The sequence below is a fragment of the Egretta garzetta genome, unplaced genomic scaffold, assembly GCF_000687185.1.
Source record: "Egretta garzetta isolate BGI_Z169 unplaced genomic scaffold, ASM68718v1 scaffold887, whole genome shotgun sequence".
Lineage (NCBI taxonomy): Eukaryota > Metazoa > Chordata > Aves > Pelecaniformes > Ardeidae > Egretta > Egretta garzetta.
Window position 1 is genome coordinate 48,335 of NW_009260144.1, and position 25,243 is coordinate 73,577.

The 25,243-nt window shown below is 34.7% G+C and overlaps 1 protein-coding gene across 1 annotated transcript in view; it reads right to left on the reverse strand.

Annotated features, from left to right (window-relative positions):
• The window catches only part of LOC104128861 (ryanodine receptor 2), a gene marked incomplete at its 5' end in the record, with an annotated part of 147,072 nt that overhangs the window by 38,546 nt on the left and 83,283 nt on the right, over positions 1-25,243 (reverse strand). Inside the window, 8 exons of the mRNA XM_035897117.1 lie at positions 2,004-2,108; positions 3,396-3,524; positions 5,107-5,195; positions 6,170-6,250; positions 14,075-14,148; positions 15,453-15,529; positions 17,504-17,583; positions 18,518-18,617. Of these exons, the coding sequence (XP_035753010.1) occupies positions 2,004-2,108; positions 3,396-3,524; positions 5,107-5,195; positions 6,170-6,250; positions 14,075-14,148; positions 15,453-15,529; positions 17,504-17,583; positions 18,518-18,617 (735 nt within the window). The remainder of the gene's footprint in view (positions 1-2,003; positions 2,109-3,395; positions 3,525-5,106; positions 5,196-6,169; positions 6,251-14,074; positions 14,149-15,452; positions 15,530-17,503; positions 17,584-18,517; positions 18,618-25,243) is intronic.

Below are 25,243 nucleotides of genomic sequence, written 5' to 3' on the forward strand. Positions count from 1 at the left end.
GCGGCTCGGGACGGGCTGGGCATCGGTCGGTGGGGGGTGAGCAATTGCCTTGTGCCTCATTCGTTTTGTATATTCTGTATATTCTGTTATCATTCTCATTATTACTATTATTATTATTTTCTCTTATTAAACTGTCTTTATCTCAGCCCTCAGCTCTAACCTTTTATTTTCTTTCCGATTCTCTCCCCCATCCCATTGAGGGAGGGGGGGGGTGAGCGAGCGGCTGCGTGGTGCTGAGTTGCCAGCCGGGTTAAACCACGACAGTTCCTATTTAAATCTTGTTTCAAATATTCTCCAAAAGTGCTCTGGAAACTCCCAATTTAAAACAAACCCCAAATACTTAGCCTAGACAGGCCACTCTTACAGAAAAAAGCCATATGGCAACTCCTTATAAATCCATTTAGCTACACTCTACACTTTTGAAAAGTATTTCCATAGAATCTGATAAGCCTATTAATATGTTCTTGCAATAAATAAAAAAAAACTATTCTGGTCTTTCCCAAGGTTCTGCTGGCCCCCTAAAGGAGCTCCCAGAAGCCAAGGGCTTGAGCCTCAGACAAGAAGACATCATCACTATTTATCATTAATTTGTAGATGACTGTGTTTCTGTCATCCCACAGAACAGCATGAGTAATTCCACACATTACAATGGATCTCGTTGTACAAAGCTTCTTGGCTGTCTCTGAAGTGGCAGGATGAGTATCATTATTTTCTAGATGCCATAATGAAAAGATGCTGTAAAGCCACTCCAGGCACAGCTAAGACTATAAACTTGTCATTACTGTAAAAACAAATCTTGCCAATAGCCACATCATATTTCTCAATCAACACATAGCTACCATGTGTTTGACTCACTGTCAGTAACTCAATGTTTGACTCAATGTCAGTTTGACTCAATGTCAGTAGATACCGCTTTCCACGTTGGTTTAGTAGTACAGGAAGAAAGCACAATAGCTACCAGTGTTGCCTTCCCAAACATTGACTATTTTTTTTAATTCTTAAAATAACAAAGATGTTCCAAAATGAGGACAGTATCTACAGGCACTTATAAATACACTTCAGTAGAAATTCCATGCATCACTCTTGATAAACAGGTTTCACTGTGATACTATTTGCTGGAAGACGACCTCTAATTAGCCATAAAGAATGAGAAGCATACCTGTAGCACAAAGTCTACAAATCTAGGCAATCAGCCTACTTTCAGCCATAAAGTCCCCAGGGCAGGGAGGAAAATCATTTGAGCAAGACTACTTTAATTTATGCAAAGAATACTTACATGCATACGTTTGCAGCCAAATAATAAAATCTAAAAAACTCAGAGCCTTGAGAGCATATTCCTTAACAACTAAAACCTTTTCAAGCTTACAACACTTTTCTCTGAGAATGTCAAATTGTGTAAAAAATTTAGCATCAGTACATTCAATTAAGATGTGTAATTCTTTTAAAAAGATAAAAAGTTGAAAAATGCATTGCTTAAGGATAAGATTCTTCTCATCTAATTTTAACCTCCTAAAGAACTCTCTATGCCAGTCCCCTACACTATTTCTGTAATTTACAAAATGAGTACTCACATCCAAAAGCAATTCACCCATTTTAAGGTCTGATTACTCTCTCTACTAAGAGTAGAAAAGGCTTAGATGCAGACATATATTGACCCAGGGTTCAATGCAGGCCACATCAATGAAGATGGGCCCAGCATAAAAGGCTTGGTTAAAATTGCAGAAAACACTGATTCTTTCTGAATATCAGTGATGTGCTTCATTTGCAGCTTGATCTAATCAGCTTTGTGCCTGTGGCCAGTAGTCTCATTACAGGCCCACTATTCACACCCACTACAATTTTGTGATTTACTCCCTCAACTCTATTGTATTCTATCACCTCTGTCTCTCATTTTTCCTCAAATTTCCCCTGTTAACTGTTGTTATTAATGACTCAAACATATTAACAAGTCTGTCTATCTTCTACAAAAAAGTTAGTAACTTAAAAAAGTAATACAAAGGTACCTGAGACAGCTTCATCTGCATGTGGGCAAACACATGAAGGAAACCAACTACAGCATCCCATAGCCTGCTGTGTGCCAGACTTTGCTGATTCCCAGTACATGGTCCCTATTTTTCAGGCAATGACAAAAAAAAAAAAAGAAAAAAAAGAAAAGCAGAGTTTATTTACAGCTGTTCTCTAGAAACTGCTATGAAAAATTAAACATATGTATAATTATCTATCTAATAACTCCACTGACTGTAAGCAATGCTTATTCCCAACAACCTTTCTGCCAATTTACTAATTCAGAACCACAAAATATACTTATCTGCTTGTAACTTTAAACTGCAAATGCTAAAGCAATGCAAATCTTCAAGCTGATTCTTCCCTATATAGTTCTATAAATAAGAAATAATTTGTAGACGTTAATGTAAAAACGGCATAAGGGATTACAGTATCAGACTCCTGATGTATTTCCTCCAGCATATTCTAGCTGTTGTAGAACACAGTGCTGAAAGAATATTCTTCCTAAAATTCCAACCTCTGAAAAGCAGGAATACAAAATCTTTTGAAGCCTCAAAGGGTAACAGACAAAATCTTTACCAGATAACAATGCTACTTGTGATTTACCAAATATACACTAAATACATGTAGGCACATGTATATAAGCCACCTCTACTAATATTTATTCAGTCCTATTCTATTACATTTCAACTTCACGAACTATAAAATATATTTTCATTTGAATGAAAAAAATATAATAGAAACCTAACAGTCTAATGAAATTCTAACCTGCTTATTATATGCAGAAACAAATTGTAATATTGTTGGCTGATTTACATGAGGAATTAATTTAGAACTAAATTCCACTGAATTCCCAACATAAAATGGAAGAACTCCTATATTGTTATTTTGACAGAATTGATCCCAGTCTCATTTATTGTGGAGTCCACCTTAAGTACATGTCTACAATTCTCAGATGTAATGTGTGACTTAAGTATTTAAAACACAGCATTGATGCTTTAAACCAGCCTTATTCCTGACAAAATACAGTCTAATGTTCTGTTGACTAAATAGCGGCTATGTTTCATATTGACCTTAGTTTCTCAGTGGATTAAAAGTGAAGACTTTAAAGTGGATAACACTGCTGCAGTCTAGGCCAAATTAAAACAAAGCAAAACAAAATTGTACTATCTTGCACACAAGCCAAGGATTCCAAAAGACTAGTGACAGCTATATCTATATGATTCAAAACTTCATTTCCTACGTAAATAAATACATTAAAATAATGTTGAAGCATAAATGCATCTATATCATATTTCTATCTATGTTATATCTAGCTACATTACAACTTCATGCCAAAAGTATGATTAATTTCCCTTCAAATCCATGAAATTCTAATGAAACTAATTTACCTGGATATACTCTGTAAGAGTATTGAAAACTTGTTTTGCAACCTGGATGGCTTTGGAAAAATTTCGTTGTCCTTGCTCATCAATAACATCCTTCCCAGAATAATACCAATAGAAATCACTAATGGATTCCTAAAAAAAGTTGTGAGAAGCACAAAGAGATTATGTAAGCAAACTGCCTCTAACCAGGTATTCACCAAGATAAGAAAAATAACATTAGATAGCATTCCAGTTCTGAAAAATATTCAGTTTATAAAGGTTTTAAATGACCCCCCCAACAATTCTCAAGTATGACTTCAAGAACTGTAGTTTCATCTCGAGGGAATCAATAGGAAAACAAACAAACTGAAATAAATAATTAAAAAACTCCACAGCAAACCTCAAAATAATAAAAAAAAAAAAATAGATTTATTGGTATCTGCTCTCAGAAATACAACTGCCCGTATTCTGAAAAGGAGTACTCAGTAGTACTACCATGCTGCATGCTGTGCATTAAAAAATGTCTCTTTATACCGTGTGCTTGACACCTAGTCAATAGTGGGAGCAAATGTTGCTTCGTGTGCCTGATTCCTTTTTCCGTCTTCCCGAAAGGTGAGTTTATTAAAGTTTCAACAAAGTAAGCAATGGAATGAAAATCACTGTATTGTCCCCTACAACTTCTACACAATGCATAAAGATAAAAAGCCATGTTGATAACAGCAGCAACTTAAACCCCACCAATTTTCAAAGTCTGGAATTCTCAGACCAAATAAATAAATGGCTAAAGGGAAAACTTATCTAGATAAATTAAAAAAAAACCCAAAACAACACAACAAAATATATTATCAAGCACAGTTATTTTCACAAAGTTTAGAATAATAGGTAAAAATTATTAACATTTATCACAAAATATATCCATGTCTTTCACATGCTCCAATGTGGAAACAAGATTTTTTTTTTATTACTTTCTACCAGGTTGTGATAATGTAATGTTTTCATATTTGAAATATTACGGAGATAATTCAAATCAGAGCGTTGACGGGTTTTAAATCTACCCTTCTGCTTTTGTTTTTTCTTTTTGATTTGTTTTTTTTTCCCTCCTAAGAAAATGATACAATGTTCTTATGCTTCACTCCATCCCACCCCATGACTATCCATACAGCAGCCCAGTGTTCAGACTAAATCAGAATATGGATGAAAAAGCAGCTGGCTGAAGCTTAACTTAAACAATACAAAACACTTTTCAGTCACAGGGTTCACTCAGTCAACAACTGGCTAATGGTATCCTCTGATACACTTAGTACTCATCTACCTTCTGCCAGCTCTCCTTGGTTAACAGACTCCACTGCATTCTTGCACATAATGGCTGAAATCAGTCTTTCACACTTTTGCCACCTTTGACTCTCACAGTAACAAGTAGAGAATTACAGCCTCTCTCATCAACGTGGGCTACAGTGAGCAGAGTAAATGCCATGACAAATAAATGTGCTCATCTAATGAAACTGAACATTTTGTGATAAGGATGAAGTTTGATTTTCCTGTAAATAGAAGTTTTGTGGCAGCAAACCATGTATTGCTGAAGGAAATTCCAGAGAAATTATGAAATTTGGAATCTCCACATACAAACTTCTGCCTTATGATCAAAATAAATGAAATCAATTTTTAAAAATGGTAAATATTGTATAAATACAAGTCATTGTTGTCGTCTACCTAATTAGTATACAAGTTAACGTACCTGAACTCTTAGTAAGTAATCCACAGTGGAAATAATAATATTAACAGTTGTGTTGTTACCAGTCTGAGTCCTCAGGTAATTCTGAAAATCTAAAAATTCAATTAAAAGTTTAATTTAAATTTATTTAAGTGTTAAAGACTTACAAAACTACTCTTGAAAATTAATTCTGATTTAACATGATCTAGGAAAGTATAGCTTAAAGGAATGGATTTTTTTAACTCTTCTTTTTTTGGCAACAAACCATTTGAAGAGTTTCAGCATTTTATTGCAGAGATCACATATCACTGGACTTCTGAAGGCAGAAGCTTGATTATCTGTTTCATCTGTGGAACTTCAACTTCCTCTTATTTTTATCTCATTTATGACTAATTTTACATCTCTAGAACTCCATCAGTATTAACATAACTACACCTACTATATATTTTGTTAAGCAAAAGCAAAATTAAATCACATAATTATACAATTCCTGATTACAAAGTCATAAATATGTCCAATGGCTAAAAAAAATAATAGGTTTTTTTTTCTTTTTCTTCTTTTTCTTCCCTAATGATGACACAGAGAACACAGGGAAAAGTACTTAATAATAAAAATGCACTTAATATCATATATTTGTTTAATTTGTTTTTGTATTTTTAAAATAGATGCTACTTCTTCAAGAAAGGTATTGTGTATGTAGTAATTTCACATACAATTCTAACTGACATTCATGCCAAATAGTGCACACCAGAAAGCACACAAATGCCAAGGAACAATAATACCTTCCTGTTATATTTTTCCTCTGAGTCTTCACTGACTACAAGATATAAACCATTTTCCTATATAAATTTACCTTTCCTAGTAGGTTAAGATCCAAAACTCATCATTTTGGAAAGTATTATCTTTTCTACAAAGTTAAAGCTGATTAAAAAAACCTGTCAATTTAATTCCACATAATTTTCCTTTCATGTCCAGTCTAGCAGCTACTCCACCTTTCATAATATTTTATGAAGGCTTCCGCAATGAAGAGCTGTTATCTTTAGTTACCATCACCCTGGCTTAGCTGACTGGCAGCCTGCCCACAAACCTGAATTATGTCCTTCACAAAGCAACTGAAGAAAGCGGAAGAGGTCACAGGTGAACTCATCATCCTGCATCACCTTTTCTCCTGTAAAAAGGCCAGATGGAAGCAGATTATCACAGGTTGCCAAGTAACACCCCACAGCCCCTGAAGAAAATCTCCATATTTAATTTTAAGAAAGAGAGAAGGGGCGAGAAGACTTATAACCACCAATCTATCTGAACCACATATAACTTGTGCTTGGCAGATAGTAATTTGGTTAAAAAAAATTAAATTATGAAATTTAACTTTTGATTTATATATACGGCAGCATGAGCTTGGCAACATTTTACAAATAATCCATGATTTACATTCCTGTTTGCTGGGCATGACTGCTGCATTACACACAAAGGTTAGGATTGGATTAATTTGGTTCCCCATTCATCACAAAACAAGGTACTTAAAAATACAGAAATCAATTTAATCAAACAGTAATGAAAACCATTCCTCAAATAAACTATTAGATTTTAAAACAATCTAAAATAACCCCTGAAATTGACAGCTGTGTGCATTCTCAAGAATCATTTAGGTGGAAATATATGAGGATTTAGGACCTGTCTGCTGCTGACACAATATGGATGTTGGGCATTTGTCTCCCTTGACAAAATAAAGCAATAAATTTATGATGAATTAGAACAAATGTCGATGTGTTTTATAGAATTAGGCCCTTCAGTTCATTTTTTGATAAATAGCTAATATCTAAATGTATAAAGCTTCAAATTATTTTCTGGATTCTTCACAGGAAACAGTATACTAAAAAGCCCTCAATTAACACACTTATTTCAATTTCATCAATACATACAGTTAACTTTGTACACTGACATGTGAAGAGGAGAAACAATCATTCACCCAGGAAAACAACCACAACTGAGGAAAATGTAGAACAGCTAATAAAATGACACAGGAGGATAACAACATTGGTATTTGAAACAAAAAAGGCCACCTATTGAAAGTAAGGAAATTGCCATCTAGGACTTTGATAAAGTATTTGGAATGTGTATGGCAACAAAAATGGGAGCCATAAAAACGTCTACTTTTTAAGAATATACATCACTTGAATATGTGGCCAGGTGCTGTTTGTAGAAAACAAAAGGAAAGGAGATAAAAATGTAAGTAAACTGCAAAAGAATTTGGAAGATTTTTTTTTCATGGGGAGATATTTTAGGCTTTCGTCTGAACTTCAATCCATGTATATGAAGACAACATTTTTAGTGCATGAACAGAAGGAAACTATAAGAGCGAATTAATTAATATTTAAAAGAAAAAAAGCTTTTTTCAAAAAGGTTATAGACATTAGTAATTACATTCACAGTTACTGACATAGTGTTATCTTGGTGGATAATGTATTGTATTATTAGAATTATTGTATTATTAGAATTACTTTATTACAGCTGAAATGTAAACAGTATTTAGTACAACTTGGAATGTATATACACATGAACCTGATCAGAAGTTTAAGTTTACATCAAGCCATGAATGATTCATGGTTCAAGGTAATAGACTCATCAATCCACAGCCTGTGAATTTTAAAGTGAGAAGCTTCACTACAATGGTGGGATTAGGAAGCAAAAAGCACTTTGAAAACTAATATAAATATTTTAGAAGAACAGAATTTCACTCTTTCCTGTTGCTATCAAGACCTAATGTTTGGTATTAATAGCACACCTCACCAAAGTATATGCAAATGCAGGTTGTAACACAGGGAAAGATAAAATGCTCTTCCTCCTAATTCCAAACGTGTACTTCTGGTAGTGGGAAACAATATGCAATTCTTTCTCCAAGAATGAACCGAATACTATAAATGGCATTCTATGACCTTTTTCTCTATCTCAGATATAAATACTAGATACATAGGTTTTCAGTCACAGAAGACTGAAAACCCTTTCAGCTAATTAAACAATGAAAAATAAATGGCTGTTTCTGTCAGTGCTGATTAATGTATACACACAAAAGATGCCTGAGAAGGCAAGAAGGCAAAATCAAAAGGTGCCTGTGCACTTAAAAGTGTATTATTCAACATTATATGCAAGTTCAGCCCTGCAAGATACTTTCATATGTTGCTGGCCAAAGGCCAGAGTACAGAATATCCTGCAGGATTAGTCACTTCCTTTTTTTTTCAATTTAACTGAACTCCTGTCATGCTTAAAGTCACACTTGGAGTCACTTGCTTTTTTGGTCTAGATGAATATTTATATTTTGCAAAAATAAACATTACAGAAAGGCAAATATTTGGTGGAGCTTGTACCTTCACACATGTAATGCATTTAGCTGAACTGCCGAGATGGCAATGATTTAAAAAAATAAAATTGCTGATGTATTACGGTTGGAAAAATGAAGCCCATAAAGGGTCCAACCATGTATTTCTTGAATATCAAGATTTCACTGAGTAGAAGCCATTTGTATGAATAAGACTAAAGAATAAGTTACAGTTTAATATTTTTCCACCTCTATTTTTCTTGCCCTCTTATCAAGTAAGATTTTTCAGAACAAGAAGGAAAACAAGTCTCAAGTTAAAATTATTATACAGATTAATTTATGAAGTAATCTTCTGGCTTGTATTATATCCACGGGAAATTAGGAATTTTTATAAAATAAATTCCAATTTTAATTGGAAGGGTTTGGAAGGGTATTTTAATTAGCTCCACTGTAAAGAAATCATAAAATGAATGTAAGTTATTACAAAATTCTGCAAAATCAGAAGATGTTTAGGTACATCATTTCACATAAGCTGAAAGGTCTGTTCCTTTTGAAAATATTTTTACATATTTCAAAATGAAGTAAAAAAAGTTTCAAACAGCTTGGCCTCAAGGTTTTAAAATAATGCTGGTTTTCAGTTTCTACAGCTGATCAAAATCTGACTAAAGCCAATGTGAGTATTGACAGGAATTTTAATTTTCAGGTGTTACTGACTGCAAGAGATGTCTCACTGGCAACTACAGAACTGAAGTGCAGATCCATTTCTTTCTATAACATCTAAGAGAACAACCTTTGCTGCTGTGCACACAAATTCATGCCAGTACACAGAAAGATTTGCATAGATAATGTACTTACAAATATATGCACTGCATAGAGTATGACTTAGGTTGTCACGAAAACATGTTCTTTAATTTCTGTTTGATATGATGTATATTCTGGCATTATTTGCTTAGACGTTAAAATGCTGCCATTGCTCATGCTGTATGTAAATGATATGGCTACACACATGAAGGCCTGTAGTTTTTGCAAAACTGGTAGCCTGTATTTGTGATATATAGGAACAGAGGTATCATGTAGAAAATGAAAATAAGATTGAATGAAAAATGAAATATATGGGGTTTTTCCTTGAAAGTACAAGCACCCAAGTTTAGTAATTCTCTCTCTTTTTTTTTTTTTTTTTTTTTTAAATCCTCAGTGGAAAAGATCTGACTTCTATTACTCCTCAGAAACATTGGTCTGATGCTACATATTACAGAAATACAAAAATAGTTTCAGCTTTCAAAAAGGAACATGGCTCCTTTTTGATGGCTGTTAAGCAACAGCAAAGCTCTCCCATGATAAACCAAGTGAATTTACTCTTATAATAAGACCTGGGCAGTACTGGGTTGGATTGTGAGTGCTGCAATGCCTTCAACTTCTCAATAATCTGATTCAAATAAGAAAAGCACTTGTTTTCTCACTGAGTGATGTATAACAATTTCTCTGAACCAAAGCTACTTAAGTTCCCTTTTAAATGCAAACACTGATTCAAATACAGTGATATGAAGGTGGAAAACACTCCAATGTAGGCTACGGTGGATCAGGCAGAATTTAAACATCCACCTAGGTTGACTGTGACTAGGTTGGTGAAGGACAGAAGCACATTTATTGATTTCACATTATTAATGTTTGAAAATAGCTCTGATGTGTACCTTCATTATAGCTCTCTATTATAGGGTACGTGTACCACTCTCAGTCAGTTTAATAGAAGGTCATTTAAGACCTACTATCAGATCAAATTTAATTCTAAAATTGTACTTTATTAAAATAAGCCTCTGAGAACTTACGGAGAAACAAAATAATGCCTTATTAAAATATTAAAAATAAAAATAGAGCTTTCCTGACAAAAAAAGAAAAAAAAAGGTAAAATAATCTACGTGTAAACTTAACATCTTACATTTTTTACTTTATATGATAAGTAAAACAAGTCTCTCCAAAGGAGAAAAGCATTGCACTTTCAAGATTTTTGTGACTTCCAGTGAAATGGCATAGAGTATGAGTGTTGAATGAAAAATGAGAAAACATTGCAAGATAATAAGCATTTCTACGTCTTGTTTTGAACCCCCCTTTTTTGAAAAAGAAACAGAACAGTCAAAACAAAATACATACAGAAGAAACAACATTGAGTACATCACAAAAACAAGTAAGAAAGACATTTGCTAAAGAACCATCAATGTTGTTACCAGTGAGGGTTCCAGGGTTTGGAAAGGGAAGGTAGTACCGGTCAGAGGACTATCAGGACAAGGAGCTTATGATGCGGACAGCACAAAGAAGCAGTTGGAATAGGGCAATAAATCTCATATCCATGTTGACCAGTACAGGGCTTTCCACCTATTGCCAATATTGACACAGGACCAGAAACAAGCACTGCTTTTGAGGAAAAGTTGACTCTAAAAGTTTGACCTCATAAGTGCCAACAGCACTTTTCCTTTGACTTTGGCAAGAATAGTTTCAGGCTTATAGGTTGTAAACTCAATGACAATTTCTGATTAATATGCTTCTGCATCAGATTCAGATGACAAAAGAAACAGGCGACAGTGCACATTTTACATCCCATCATTCCCTTGGGAACCAATAAAATGACCTTTAATTGAGGAGAATTAATTACTCATAGCGTAAGTATCTCCCTTGAAAAAAGGAACGGGAGAAAACATTTCCACATCTTTGATACTTTCTTTGTAGTATTTACAGATGGTAATTCATAGGATTGCAAACAGACGTATGATCTCAGGTATCCCATAAAATCTAGGATACTTCAAAACTGGACACTACAGGAGTTTCCCCACAGACACACTGGCTGGGCTTTCATAATGCTATCAGGTATTCATACCAGTACTTGTATAGCTCTTACACAAACTACTTTTCAATTGAAAAAGGTGTGCTTCATAATATAAAAAAATATTATTATTATTATTATTATTTGAATAGCATAGTATCAAGAATAATGTAACCCTGAAAAGGGAAAGTACAGTCTCTTTTGGTTTGGCTTTGCTTTGTTCTGTTTTCTTGAATCTTCAATAGATGGATGTTAATATATAAAAAAAGGTGCTGTTAGCAAATATTTGTGTCAAGAAATCTTTGACATAGTGTGATTAACATATCTTGACATCGCTGCTGCTCAGTAACAAAGAAAACAAAACCACATGACCCTAAGTGTAGAATTTTGTTGATCCACTAAATAAAAAAATTTCCACTGAGAAAACAAATAAAAATCCGATCATCTCCCTCCTCAACATTTTGCAAATGAAAATACATCTACTGTGTTTTAGCTTATTGTTTCTGCTGAATGGTACACACATTTTGTATTTTAAATTCCATTTCTCATGGTGACAGGAATACCTTGTGGCAACTGCTCCTACAAAGCTCTTCCTTGAAGCAAGGAACCTTTGAGGTATGGGAAGCTTAACACATCAAGTAGCTTACAGAGCAAGGAAGAACTGCCTGTAAACATTATTGATTCCTCTAAATTAGTGGTGCACCACCTCTTTCTTGTATCAACTCCTGACTGCATTAGATAAACCTAGCCAGTGGCAAGTCCTCTCCTTACTAACCACCCTCAAATCCTCACTGGATCCACCACTGATTTCCTGTGCTTGCACAAATCAATGCAGCAATAAAGCCACATTCAATACACAACATAAGTACTACAGGAGGACTATAGCAAAAGGCTTTGTGTATGTATAGGTATAGGTATTTTTTTTAAACATTCATCCATCGCACATACTGGGCTCACTAAAATGAAAAGAAATAAAAAATAACAGAAAAATAAAAGAGTTTAAAAAAAGCTTGCTGCTCTTACACCTAGTGTGCCAGTTACTGTGCAAATCCTGAGAAAGGGAGGAAGAACAAAGTGGGGAGAGTTGACACAAACCCCAAGAATTTTGGAAAACACAATTGTAATAATAATAGAAAAGACCCCATTAGTTGAACAGTCTTACAGGAACAAAAAAAACTTATGGTGTTCAGGAGCTGTACAGTGCTGACACAAAGCTAAGAGCAGGAAAAATAAAGAATAGGCAGTTGTTTTTAATAATTACCACGCTCATGAGTGATGACTGAGGAAGGGAGGACAGGACAATTAGTTCAAAGAAAAAGAAAACAGGGAAAAAGGAAAAAATTTGAGAAATTGTTTTTAGCAAATACAAAATATAATTAGTATTGGTTTTGGCAAAATTATTTCTGTACTAAAAGAGAAAGATCAAATAAACTGAAAATTAAAAAAATCCCTCAAATGAGGAAGCACAAAAATATTCTAACAAAGGTAGAGTCAATTATGCAGCATTTAAAGATTTGTTTATACTTGCATGCAAAATCAGTCATGTCTAGAAATAGAGGTAGTGGTCAAAAGAAAAATGAGCTGGTATCCTGACAGTCCATTTCAAAATCCAACATTATAAATAACAAATTTAATTATTTAGTATTAGAAATGTTGCCCAAAAGAGCAAAACATTGTTTGGAATAATCTTTAGTAAAACATGAAAGTAACAGCCAAAACTTTATATGCCAGATAGCTGCATCAGTGCTCAATCCACAATCTCATGACCAAATGTTATCCACATGGGTTCACTTTATTTTGTTTACTCTCATAAGTCTAGCAGGATTTGATCTATAATTTAAACAGTGGGAGCACTTTTCAGAGAAGCAGCATTTATGATGGGTCTTGAAGTCATTCAGTCAAATGTAATAGTTCATGGTTTAGATTTGAGACAAGCAGTTGAATATTCAAGAAATATGCCACATAAAAGAGCTACAGGCACACTAGTCAATGAGATATGCAGCATTGCAGGTATGAATTATGAACCCCCAAATGCAATAATGATTATACAATCAAGCTTTTTTACCTTTTTTTTAAGATAAAAACATGTTAAAAGATTAGGTCACTATAGTATTTAAACATAAAAATGCACCATAAAAAATAGTGACGGTAAGGGGAGAAAATATGCTATGGTAGCTCTATTAAGTCACGTAAGAATGAACCTAATGTTTCCAGACAACACAGTAAAGGAGTAGTAGAATTTACGGTCAGACAAAAGAAAGAAATTGACAGTGAACTGACAACACAGAGTAGAAAGCCGAATTGGTTCAAAGTCAAAAGTAAAGTGAAAATTTTGTAATATTTCCCCAAAGACAAACAGAAAATAATTATTTCAAAAAACCTTTCCCAGCAGGCTTTTTTTCCAAACAGCAGAGACAGCTCCCTTGAACTCTAATATTTAACTTACTGCTTAACTAAATTGTCTATTTTTCATTCCAGCCAAGACAGTTTAAGAAAGCAGTTGGAAATTCTTAATTTCATTTTATGCTGAAACTGGTTAGGGACTTCTGAAATGCTTTACATGCAAAACCACTGCTGTTTGTAACTAGAATCTGTTTCCAATTTTACATGTAATGTCTTTGCTTCTTCAGAGTGATGGGTAAGAGTCCTCTGAGACAGTTCTGAAACTCAACACATACTAGTGATTTACTACTGACAAGCATGGGCTTAGGTAGGCCAATTAAATATAAACCACTCTTGGGAACTGTATTTTTAGCTCCAGCCTCTAGGTATATATTTACAGGTTTCTTTCAAATTCAGCTTGCTTCTACAGAATGTAAAAGAGAAAAGTTCATGGATCATTTCTCTTAAATTGATAGTACCTGATCCCTCTTCAGTCACCATGCCAAGGCCTTCTGCTTTGTTCTGACGTTCAAATGCATTTAGGTCAAGAACACTGCAATAAGAAAAATTAAATTTGTCCTGTGATTAATTAAATATATGTAATATATCATTTTGTGAAAGATAGAGAAGGATTTGTGACTTCATTTAAGTATATATCATACTAGTGTCAAGAAGATACATTTCAGTGGCTTAATATACGTCTGCTACAAGATTACAAAGCTCAACGGCTTTTGCTTTGCAAATGACAACAGAATTTAGCTCTTTATGACTGACCAAAAAAAGGGAACGTATGTGTTTATGATATACATACTCATTTTAAGAGTTACAAAGAAGCCATATTATTGACTACTTTTATATTCTAGCCCAGTTCATCCCAAGTAGCAAGGTCCATTAAGAAACTCTGTAATTATTAGTTGCACTTAGTGTTCCTCTCTCTCCACGTTTTGAAAAACTGAAGCTGCCAAAGGGGAATATGTATTCAACTAACCAGACTTAAGTAGCATATACTCTTACATGTTTCCATTTATGAATCTACAAAGTTCTGCCTTTCATGGCTTAGTATGTCAGCCAGCCATTGATAATTTTTGTTCATAAGCAAGAATGTTTATGAAAGTCAGATGAATGCAGATGTAGTAGTTCTGCTGGCAAGAAACCTCACTGATTTCAAAATGAAACTTGGCCAAAAGCAGCATTAAGAATAAAAGATATAACATGGTACCTTTGACATAACAAAGGCTGAACCACTTGATCCAGGAAAGCCTTTTTAGCCCTATATTTTAAGTTCATTAATACATTATTTCTTGGTATGCTTTATTCTTAGGAATTATATCTAAAACATTTAAATTTATATATATAAAATCAATATAATCTATCAAGAAGCATGAATGGGCAAAAAAGTCACAGTACCTCCACAGTTTATTAAAACACAATATTCCATTCCTTTTTCTGTCTTCTAAAAAGGCCTATTAATATTTCTAACAAGTTGGGTTTTCCCAAAATCTTTATGATTACTTAACTTTGATCATTAATCTAGTCTCCTCAGGATTACAGGATACCTCCAGAGTTAAGAATTCACCCCTGAGGAATGTTCCTGACTCTGGAGTCGTTTTCTGGTATATCATCTTAAAGTAGACACAAATGCCATAAACATTTGTGAAAAGAGCTTTTTACCAAGGTAGATCCATATCATGTGAAGATTTCCATACCATGAGCACCACCTTGTCCTTCACCCCAAATCTAGCACATTACAGACCCCAGGTGCTGTTTGCAAAAGGATTGTAGAGGATCATTCCAAAATTATAAATCCTGTGGAATAAAATGCAAAATAAGAAATTTTTAAAGTAGATATTTTCTTACCTACAGGACTGCATAAGACCAGCAAGGCTCTGAAAGAATCCCACATCCTTCTTATCCTTGAGGTAGTCAAGCATCTTCTGCAGTAAACACAAATAATTTATGCAGAGAATTAATATTTATACTATGTGTTAATCTAGTTAATATATATGCATTATAGATTATTAGTGATGCTGGTGTTTAGAAATATCTCTAATATTTACAAATTTGATAAAAGAGTCTTGCAGAGAAAAATCCAGGTATCAAAAATAAAAAAAGAATACTTAATACTCATATCCTTTACAGAAAAGAAGGTCATCCATTTTGGATATTCCTTCCCGAAACATGGAAAATAGACATAGTACCTCAAGTCAACACAGCCAACAGAATTTAGTGTTTAATATAAACACAATCTTGCCACTAACTAGACCACAAATTTGTATTGACACTACTGTTTCAGCACCAGACTGGGCTTGTCATAACCTCAGTTTGTTTTAGATTCTTTCAGCTGCAACAGCATGTTAGTAGTCATGAGAGTATTTTTAAAATTTGTTTTAGCTTTATTGTAATGTGTAATACTTCTCTGATAATAAATTGAAATAACAAGAAGTTATTTAATGGAGTGAACTCTGATTCTAGAATGCCATGTGTTGTTGAGTGAAGATATAGGATGATACCAGAGGTCCCAGTTGTGAACAAAAAATCACAGTGCTCAAAGATCGGTCTTAGTAAGAATGCTACAAGAATTCACATTGTGAAGGAGTCAAAACTCTTTTTGCAAAACCCAAAAATAATAGGGAAAATGGACAATAAATAACTTCCAAAATGAAAGAGCACGTAAGCAGACAGTGTTAACGTATCAGCATAACCCCAAGTAGACCTAATATCACAGAAAAAGCACACCCTCATCAACAACACCATACTAATCAAAGAACTCCAGAGGATGATGACGATTGCTTTTCAAAAGCACTTCTGTATCTCTCCCCCCACCCATACCATTCTTCCCAAGGAAGACTGAAGAGTTGATCTTAGCACCTAAAGGAAAATTGGAAAGGTGAGCATCATACCAGAGAAAACATGTAGAAATGAGGCAACTGGAAAAATAGCAATTCTAACTGTATGCTTTTATGTTATAAGTATGTAATTTAGAGTAGTATTGTAACTGTACTGTTTCCTGTATTCTGATTAGTTAAAACTGTATCAAATAATTTTTAAAAATTTAGATAGTAGCATTACAAATTCAGATTAAATAACTATGTACAAATGTCAGTTAATATCATGACATCACAAAGTACTGGCAATGGTTAAAGCAGATACTTTTCTACACAATTTGTGGTCAATTACTGGTAATGATAGCCCCTGAAACAAACATTATTTTAGGCATGCTTCAGTGGTTGCTTGACCTGGGACCTTAACTGTTCCCAATTGCCTGTATTCTGCAAACTATCCTGCCACAATCTAGTAACGGGCAGGTATGAAGCCTTCTGGACTCAGGAATCTTCAACTAGTACAGAACACTGAGTGTACCCTGTATCAGTCACTTCTCTTCAACAGTGCAGAATACTGTTAACCTATCAGACTTGTCCACTGCTCACCACACTGTCATACTATTGATTAGTAAATCAAGTTGGAGTTCTCTGCTTTTATCACCAAGACTCTCCATGGCATAAGCTAAGGACTTCTGAAGTTGTATAACATCTTTTCTGGTGAAGACGAGTCAGCAATTTTCCTCTACTGTCTACAGGACAAAGGCAATCTCCCAAGAAATCCTTTCCTCCCACAGAATTCCTCTAGAAGTTAATGATTTAACATAAATTTTCCCTCCTTCAGTTGAAGTCGAAAAAAAATTTCTTTATAGCCTTGTATTCTGTAGATTAATTATATGTATACAAATAAGAAATATATACCTAGCAAACAAGGTACTTTTGTACACTATTTTATTCTGGAAACAAGAGTAAGATGATAAACAGCATCTGACAAATAGTCACATTATGTAATGTACTACTGCAATAATAATGACCACGGTATGAAGAGCTATACTGACTAGAATGGGTGAAAATAAATTGGTACCTTACCTGTTGAACAGTAGAATTTCCTCCATTTAAGATGGCAATCCCTAGCTTTAGGGTAGCTGCAACCATAGGCCCCATCTCACCTTAAAATTATTTTAAAATATACTTTTAGATCATATATAAAAATAAGAATGTTCTATTAACTTATCCGTACAATGACTTAAAAGGTAATTTATCAGGAGGGGCCTTTTTGTTTCCCATTTAAAACAGACCTGGTTTTCTTTCATGATCTCTACTGTGACTTAGTATCTTCCTGAGTGCCTACAGACATAGTGTAATGTATACACAGCACACAAAAGACAGGAAGAACTGAGCTCAATGAATATAAATCGTGTTTCATTCGCTAAAGCATCCAACAGTTGATTTAAGGCTGGGTACACAATTTTAAGCCAGCTTTCAAGTTTAACTACATGTCTCCTCTGCATGCCTGTCTAGATAATTTTTTCCTATTTATTCATAAAATTGCAGTGATCCAAACCATTTAGTTACAGTAAATGAAATTTGTAAACAGAAATTTTTAAAACATCACTACTGTAGAAATAAATTACAGAACAGACAATGAAAGCATCAAAACTTAGTGTAAGATGGTGTCTAAAGGACAAAAGCATCATTTACACTTCTGAAATGTTTTATCAACATACACCAATAAAGTAGATATTTGGGGAGTGGAGGAAAAAAAAGGACCTAAGTCTACACCTGCTTCAGAACTGTACACATCCCAGAATTCGGGGGCCTTTTTGTTATTGCATACTGCTAAAGCTATGAAATTTTTCATGCTTCTTCTCAATCACCACTAGAAAATTTATTATTAATGATAGTAATAATAACAACAATCTAATGAGAATTATTCATTGTATTTTTCTGGAGTAGCTGTCAACGATTTTTGAAACTTTGGGTGCATTTTGAAAGCAAACTTTAGTGCCAAATGTCTGCAGGTTTTTCCCAGCAAGAATTACAATCTTTTCAAAGATCATTAGAAATAAGGTTTAGTATGTAATCTACACAACAAAACATTACCTTTACTAGCACTGATTGTCTGCAGAACCATCTCAGCAGCACCCCGGTCATGCAGTCTGGCTTGTTGATACAGAAGTTTTTGCTTTTCCATTTCTTTTTCCTGAATAAAAATTCCAGTCATTTAAGATGAGGACTTCAGTTACTACCAGTTCTCCAAAGGTTTTTAGTTTTCTTTTAGTATATGGGCTCTATGGCAACATCATGGACCATTTTAATACATACAATGCTACTGAACAGATATTTAACATGTTCAAGTAATATTCCCTCCTTGGTATTTTTCTTTAATATGCTTTTAGCAGTTTATGTGAAAAGAGTTGTCTCAATTGTAAATCAAAGCCCACGTTCATTATATGTCTACTGCATATATCAAACTTGCACTTTTGTGCTGTGTTTTTGTGTAAATGTTCATACTCAAAATAATCTTCTATAGTGTGACCATAACTTCATACTGCTCAGTATGTGGCTCCTGTGTTGCAAGTTGTTGATGAATACCAGAGTAACAGAAGCATCTCAGAATTTTTTTCAAAACACATAATTATAGTACAATATAGATTGCCCACCCTACCAACAGAATATTTGATAGAATACACTGTGCTTTTATATTTTGCATTCTCTAGCGGCAACAAACAATACTGCATGGCGTTGCTTGAGCAATGGTGAAGTTTGTTCTTTATAATTTAAACTACTACCGAAAACATAAAGAAGAACATAAAGAGCAAACATAAAGGCACAGTTAATTCCAGATGAGTTTGATCTTTCACCAAGTTAATTGAAGTTTGCTGGAGAATTGAGGATGACTAAGCAGTATAAGTTGCAAAATGGAAGTTGCATAGAGCCCTATGACAGCGAGTCCATCGGATGGCGTGGTAAAAAGCTTACTCAAAAGGAACATGACACAATCAGTTAGTATCATGTCCAAAAACACAACGCCCAAAACATGTATGACCTAAAAGCAGGAACAGCTGCAGCAGAAGTAGCCAGAATGACAGCTTTGCTGCCATAAACTTTCCATCCAAGTTACGTAAAAAAGACATTGGAAGATGGAAGAGGTTTAAAAAATGAAGGCTTGCTAAATAGAGGGTATGAATAATAAATTAAAAAAGAAGAGGTAAAAAGGATAAATATGTTCAAATGAATGAAAAAGAAACCTTTAACTCAAAAGCAAACCAACACAGACATTTATGCTGTTACCAGAGAGTTCTCGCCGAGGCTGGCAAATTTGTTTCTTAAATCTTTGATAATATCGTGCTGCGGAAACAAAATTCATCAGGGTTTTTTTTTCACACTATTAGCTCTCCTGTGGTTAAATTGTATCTTTCTTTTGTCTTTAAATTATGTGACAGATCTAGATGGAGGCACAAAAAGGAAAAAAAAAATGGCAGCTTTGCTTCATATTTAGCCATGCTAAGGTTTGAAAGTTTTGCCTTCATGTTTAAACCTCTTCCTGGGAGTTCAACAAAAACAAAACATAAACATACAGACATACACACACGCACACACACACCACACACACAAACCACCAGAAAATCATGACATCACAGGTTCAATATAGCTAGAATAGAATATTTTAATTTGCTTCAGATGCCACTGAAAATTGTTCAGTGTTTCTTTTTTTAAAAACTATTTCCTGTTTCTAGTTACTTTTAGTTTTAGACCCAACAATCTTTCATTTTTCTTCCTTTGCAAGATTTATGATTCACTTTTGTTCACAAGCCTCACATCAGCTACACTACTTTCATTATACAATATTTTTTTTTGGATAAGTCTGTAAGAATGCTTACACTGAGGATGCATCTGCATAACCCACAGACTAAAAGAACAGGTATGCACACTTCTTGCAATGGCGCTATAGAAGAACAGTAGAAATAGGCACTGCCAAACAGCGTAAAGTGAGAAGAGTGGCATTTTCCATGGAATTCAAGCTGTCTAGGTAACCAGTAACAAAACAGACCAAAAGAAAAGAAAAATCCACCAAGAAAAACCCACCACAAACACTTCTAAAAGCAACCATTCCTTTGATGATAACCCCCAAAGATTCCTTCTTTACCTTGACAATGCTTTTTCACTGTTGTTTTCTCCATGCAATGTTAACACATATATACACATATGTGATGGCAGTGCTGATATCAAGTGGGCCACCCATTGCATACAAATTATACTAAATTAATAGAGCTGCAGGCTGGTCAAGGCATCCCCATTTCTCGAAGATGCGCTCACAGCTAACACTGTTATCTGTGTTACCAGCACAGTTTTGTGCACTTTATTGTCCTTGTGACAGCTGATGTCAAGAAAACTACCAAAATAATTAGCCAGTGGTTTGAATTTTCTGTCATTCACAAAACCATCACAACAATGGCAAAAATACTTCATTACTAAATGAAACATTTAAAGTAATTCACCAGAATTAAAAAAAAAAACCCCAAACCAAAACAAAAACAAAAAACACAACTCAAAGAAAACCAAGTCTGTTTTATCTTGGGTGTTTTCCATTTACATGGGAAAAAGGTGACCTCTTAGAAATGGACGTAACATACATTCCTACATTACAGCCTTTCTCCAGTAACCTACCAAACCAAGGAAACTTTTTCATCATACTCTTTGAAAGCAGACACTAATTTTCTACTTTATTCTATTTAGTTTTTTAAATCATTACAAGCAACCATATGCCAAACCCCACACATTTTAGCTTCAATTTGTAGGCAACACCTACTGCACCACTGAATGCACCACTGAAATTGTTTATTTTCTTGTAATCCATACAAAGAATGATTCCTGGACTTTCCCTTGGAGCTAAGCCATATGGAGAGGTTTGTTTGCTGCCACCACTAAGCTCACAGCCATGGAGTGCAGGCAGATGATCCTACTTCTTATCTTTTTTTTTTAATATGAAATGACAAAATAGTTAAAGAGTAAACAGACTAAACAAAAAGATGGAAAGGGAAGAAATTACTTTCAGTTCAACTATTCTGAGATGAATGCTTCTCCTTTGAATTGTCTTCATATTTTCTACTTTTCAAGACCTCTGTTTAGTCCAGAGAATAAATCCTATTAGACAGGTCTTACACCAGCAAAACATCTGTTAATTTCAGTGTCAGGCATGCATGAATACAAGCTATGTATTAAAGGATAATATCAAGTACTCAAGCAGAATATTTATATATATATTTTATATATATGTTAAGCATTGAAGCTCAATACATGTTGTTTTATGCTTTATATATAAAGTTGAATTTTTCCTAAATCACTCATTTTGGACTTTTTGAATCAGCTCTACAAAAAGCATACACAAACTGAAAACATAATGCAGTATAATTCCTGAAGATTAAATATGTAGGATTTTAAGAGTATTAGAGGGGTTTATTTTTCAAATATGTGTTCCATATTACTTAAAGAAGTATTCCAATCCCTGCAATTTCACACTCAAATTTCTGCTTCTGTGGAAACTCTCAACCCCAAAAGATTTTTTACTAGTTGAAAAGTAACTTTTAACTAGCTGATATGATAGCTATTATTACACCTCACTGAGCTGAAGTATCCTTTCTATTTTGAAACCTGTCATTATCCAGATTATCATACAACAAAAGGAATTCTTTAAAGTACGGATGCTAAGATATAAGGTAAACAGGAAATTGAGAGACTACTAAACTGCTAGCACATAAAATAATTAAAATACAATTGATCTCAAAAGTTAATGTCATAATAAATGAATGACCATTCTAAAGCCATTTCTCAGCCACCTGCTGTGCTTCTCTGTTTTATGTAGTCTTCCATAGTTTAGAAATACTGACCTGTCTCAGTGCCAGACATCTATAAGACTTCTATCATTTGATATTACTTCCATGACACAGTAAATACTTCTAAAATTGCTTGAAAGTGGGGTCTACATCACTAAAAATGATAAATAGGTTCATAAATTAACTAACACATTCTTAGATATATGCAGTCAGTGGCAGTCTTTTAGCAATTTTTTAATTTCCTAAAAATTATGGCTATTTATTTTGAACATAATAATTCTTTACAAGACTTCAGAAGACTGGTAGACTTCCTGTAGTAGGGGATTTATTAAATATCATTAAGTAAACATATGCTTCTATCTACTCTACCTTAACTCAACGGCTTCATGAAATTTGAAAATATCCCTTGCATTCATCTTTCTCACTGTTGGTGCTCAACAAATAACAATAAAAATAAAATGTAGCTAAGAAAAACATGTATGCAAAAAAGGCTGTTCTGATTTGATTGGCTGTAAGCAACATTCAGCTTTCTTGGGTGTTAGCACAAGTATTTTTTAATATGGTGAGATGAGAGGAAAGGAAGTAACATTGATCTAAAAAGTATCGGGGGAAAAAGAAAACTGAAGAGAAACAAACCATCTTATTAATGAATTTTGAACAAATTTCAGATAAGACAGCAAAAAGGTGTTATATGCTTCATAATATAACAGTTGAAATGAGATAAGAATGATAGCAGTAATTCATAAAAATTATTTCTTCTATTCACACCATTATTCAGAGAAAGAAGCACTGGTGTTCTGCTGACTCTCCCCAGTAATAAATGCCTGGGACAAAAAAAAGTTATCATGTCATATCATTAGATTTTATGACATAACTATGTTACTCAATATCAACAGTCAGCACGATAATCCACACGGACACAAAGTAATGATTGTTTCATCAACATTATATTCATATTTCCTAGAATTTGAATAATCTGTACTAAAATCTTTAATGTTATATTACAAATATATTTCATTCACACAATGTAGAGTTATAAAACAAACAAAACCCCCATATACTAAACTAAACAAAATACTACTGTGTGTTAAAATAGCATTAAATCTGAGCTACAAATGCACAGGAATAAAGATATCCTGAAATAAAACCTTCACTATACAATTCATTTTGGTTTGGTCTCCATTTCAGCTTGCAGCAATGTCTTTATTGATGTCATCATGTTTATACTGTCATTCCTTTATATTTTCCTGCCTGGCAAGGAAGTTAGTTTTGTTACCTACCCATATTCTTGCCATGCTGATGAGATCACTTAACATATTCATTCCTACTCAAGCCGATAGAAAGTGACAAAGTGTTGAGCTTCTAAAAGAAAAAATACTGTATTGGGTCACTTTCAAATCTACATATTCTCAGTTTCCATTTTTTTTCTCAAATGGCACATAGCTATAAAACTATACGTTACTTTCCAACTGTGTCACTCTTTCTTGTTGGATGACAAATTTGACATATTTGGAATAGCTGACATAAATGTCTAACTCTCTATAGGAATAATTTAAAAAAGGGTAATGGATGGTTTAGAAGATTCCACTATGACTGGAATTGTATCAGCTAGCTGGAGCAGAAAATCTTATGAACAGGGATAAGTTTGGCAAGATTATTATGTAATTACTGCATTAAAAACAAGCAAAGAACCTGGAAGCTATACATGGTCACTTAATCATTGCAATGTATTTGTTCTTCAAAATACATCACCTCTTTACTGCAGGACTGCTAAAGGCCCTGCCTTAGATAGATCTCAACCAGTACTATTGTGCTACGGCAGTGAAGCACGGAGTACAAGCTCGTGTTTGGGTTGAAAGACAGGGCAGATCAATGTCTGGGAGTACTCTTGAAAAGTACTGCACTAATGCTGGTATAAGCAGCAGAAACAACGTAGGGGAAAGAGATGCTGATAAACACAGAAGATGGGAGGCAGCTAGAGGATGCAATAAAAGATCTTCATGAATAGCCTTAAATCATCATTTATCACCAAGCCCCAGAACTGAAACCCAGAGAAAAGTATGGGTATATTATTCATTTTTCAGAAAGAGATTCTCTATGAGACTTTTGCTGCACATTTCCCATAGTTTAGTATCTTCATCACTGATGTAGACAGTGGGATTGAGTGCATCCCCATCAAGTTTGCAGATGACACCAAGCTGAATGGTGCAGTTGACACATCTGAGGGGCAGGATGCCACCCAGGGGGACCTGGACCAGCTCTGGAAGCAGGCCCATGTGAACCTCATGAGGTTCGACAAGGCCAAGTGCAGGGTCCTGCACCTGGGTCGGGGCAACCTCCAGTATCAATACAGGCTGGGGGATGAAGGGACTGAGAGCAGGCCTGCCAAGAGGGACCTGGGAGATGAAAAGCTGGACATGAGCTGGCAACGTGCACACACAGCCCAGAAGGCCAACTGTACCCTGGGTTGCATCAAAAGAAGTGTGGCCAGCAGGTCAAGGGAGGTGATTCTGCCCCTCTACTCTGCTCTGGTGAGATCCCACCTGGAGCACTGTGTCCGGCTCTAGAGTCCTCAGACCAGGAGGCCTCAAAAATGATTTGAGGGATGGCACCCCTCTCCTACGAGGACAGGCTGAGAGAGTTGGGGTTGTTCAGCCTAGAGAAGAGAAGGCTGCAGGGAGATTTTACTGCGGCTTTTCAGTACTTAAAGGGGGCCTATAAGAAAGATGGGGACAAACTTTTTAGCAGGGTCTGTTGCTATAGGACAAGGGGTAATGGTTTTAAACTAAAAGACGGTAGATTTAGACTAAATACAAGGAAGAAGTTTTGTATGATGAGGGTGGTGAAACACTGGAACAGGTTGCCCAGAGAGGTGGCAGATGCCCCATCCCTGGAAACATTCAAGGCCAGGTTGGGTGGGACTCTGAGCACTTGATCTCACTGAAGATGTCCCTGCTCACTGCAGGGGGGTTGTACTAGATGACCTCTAAAG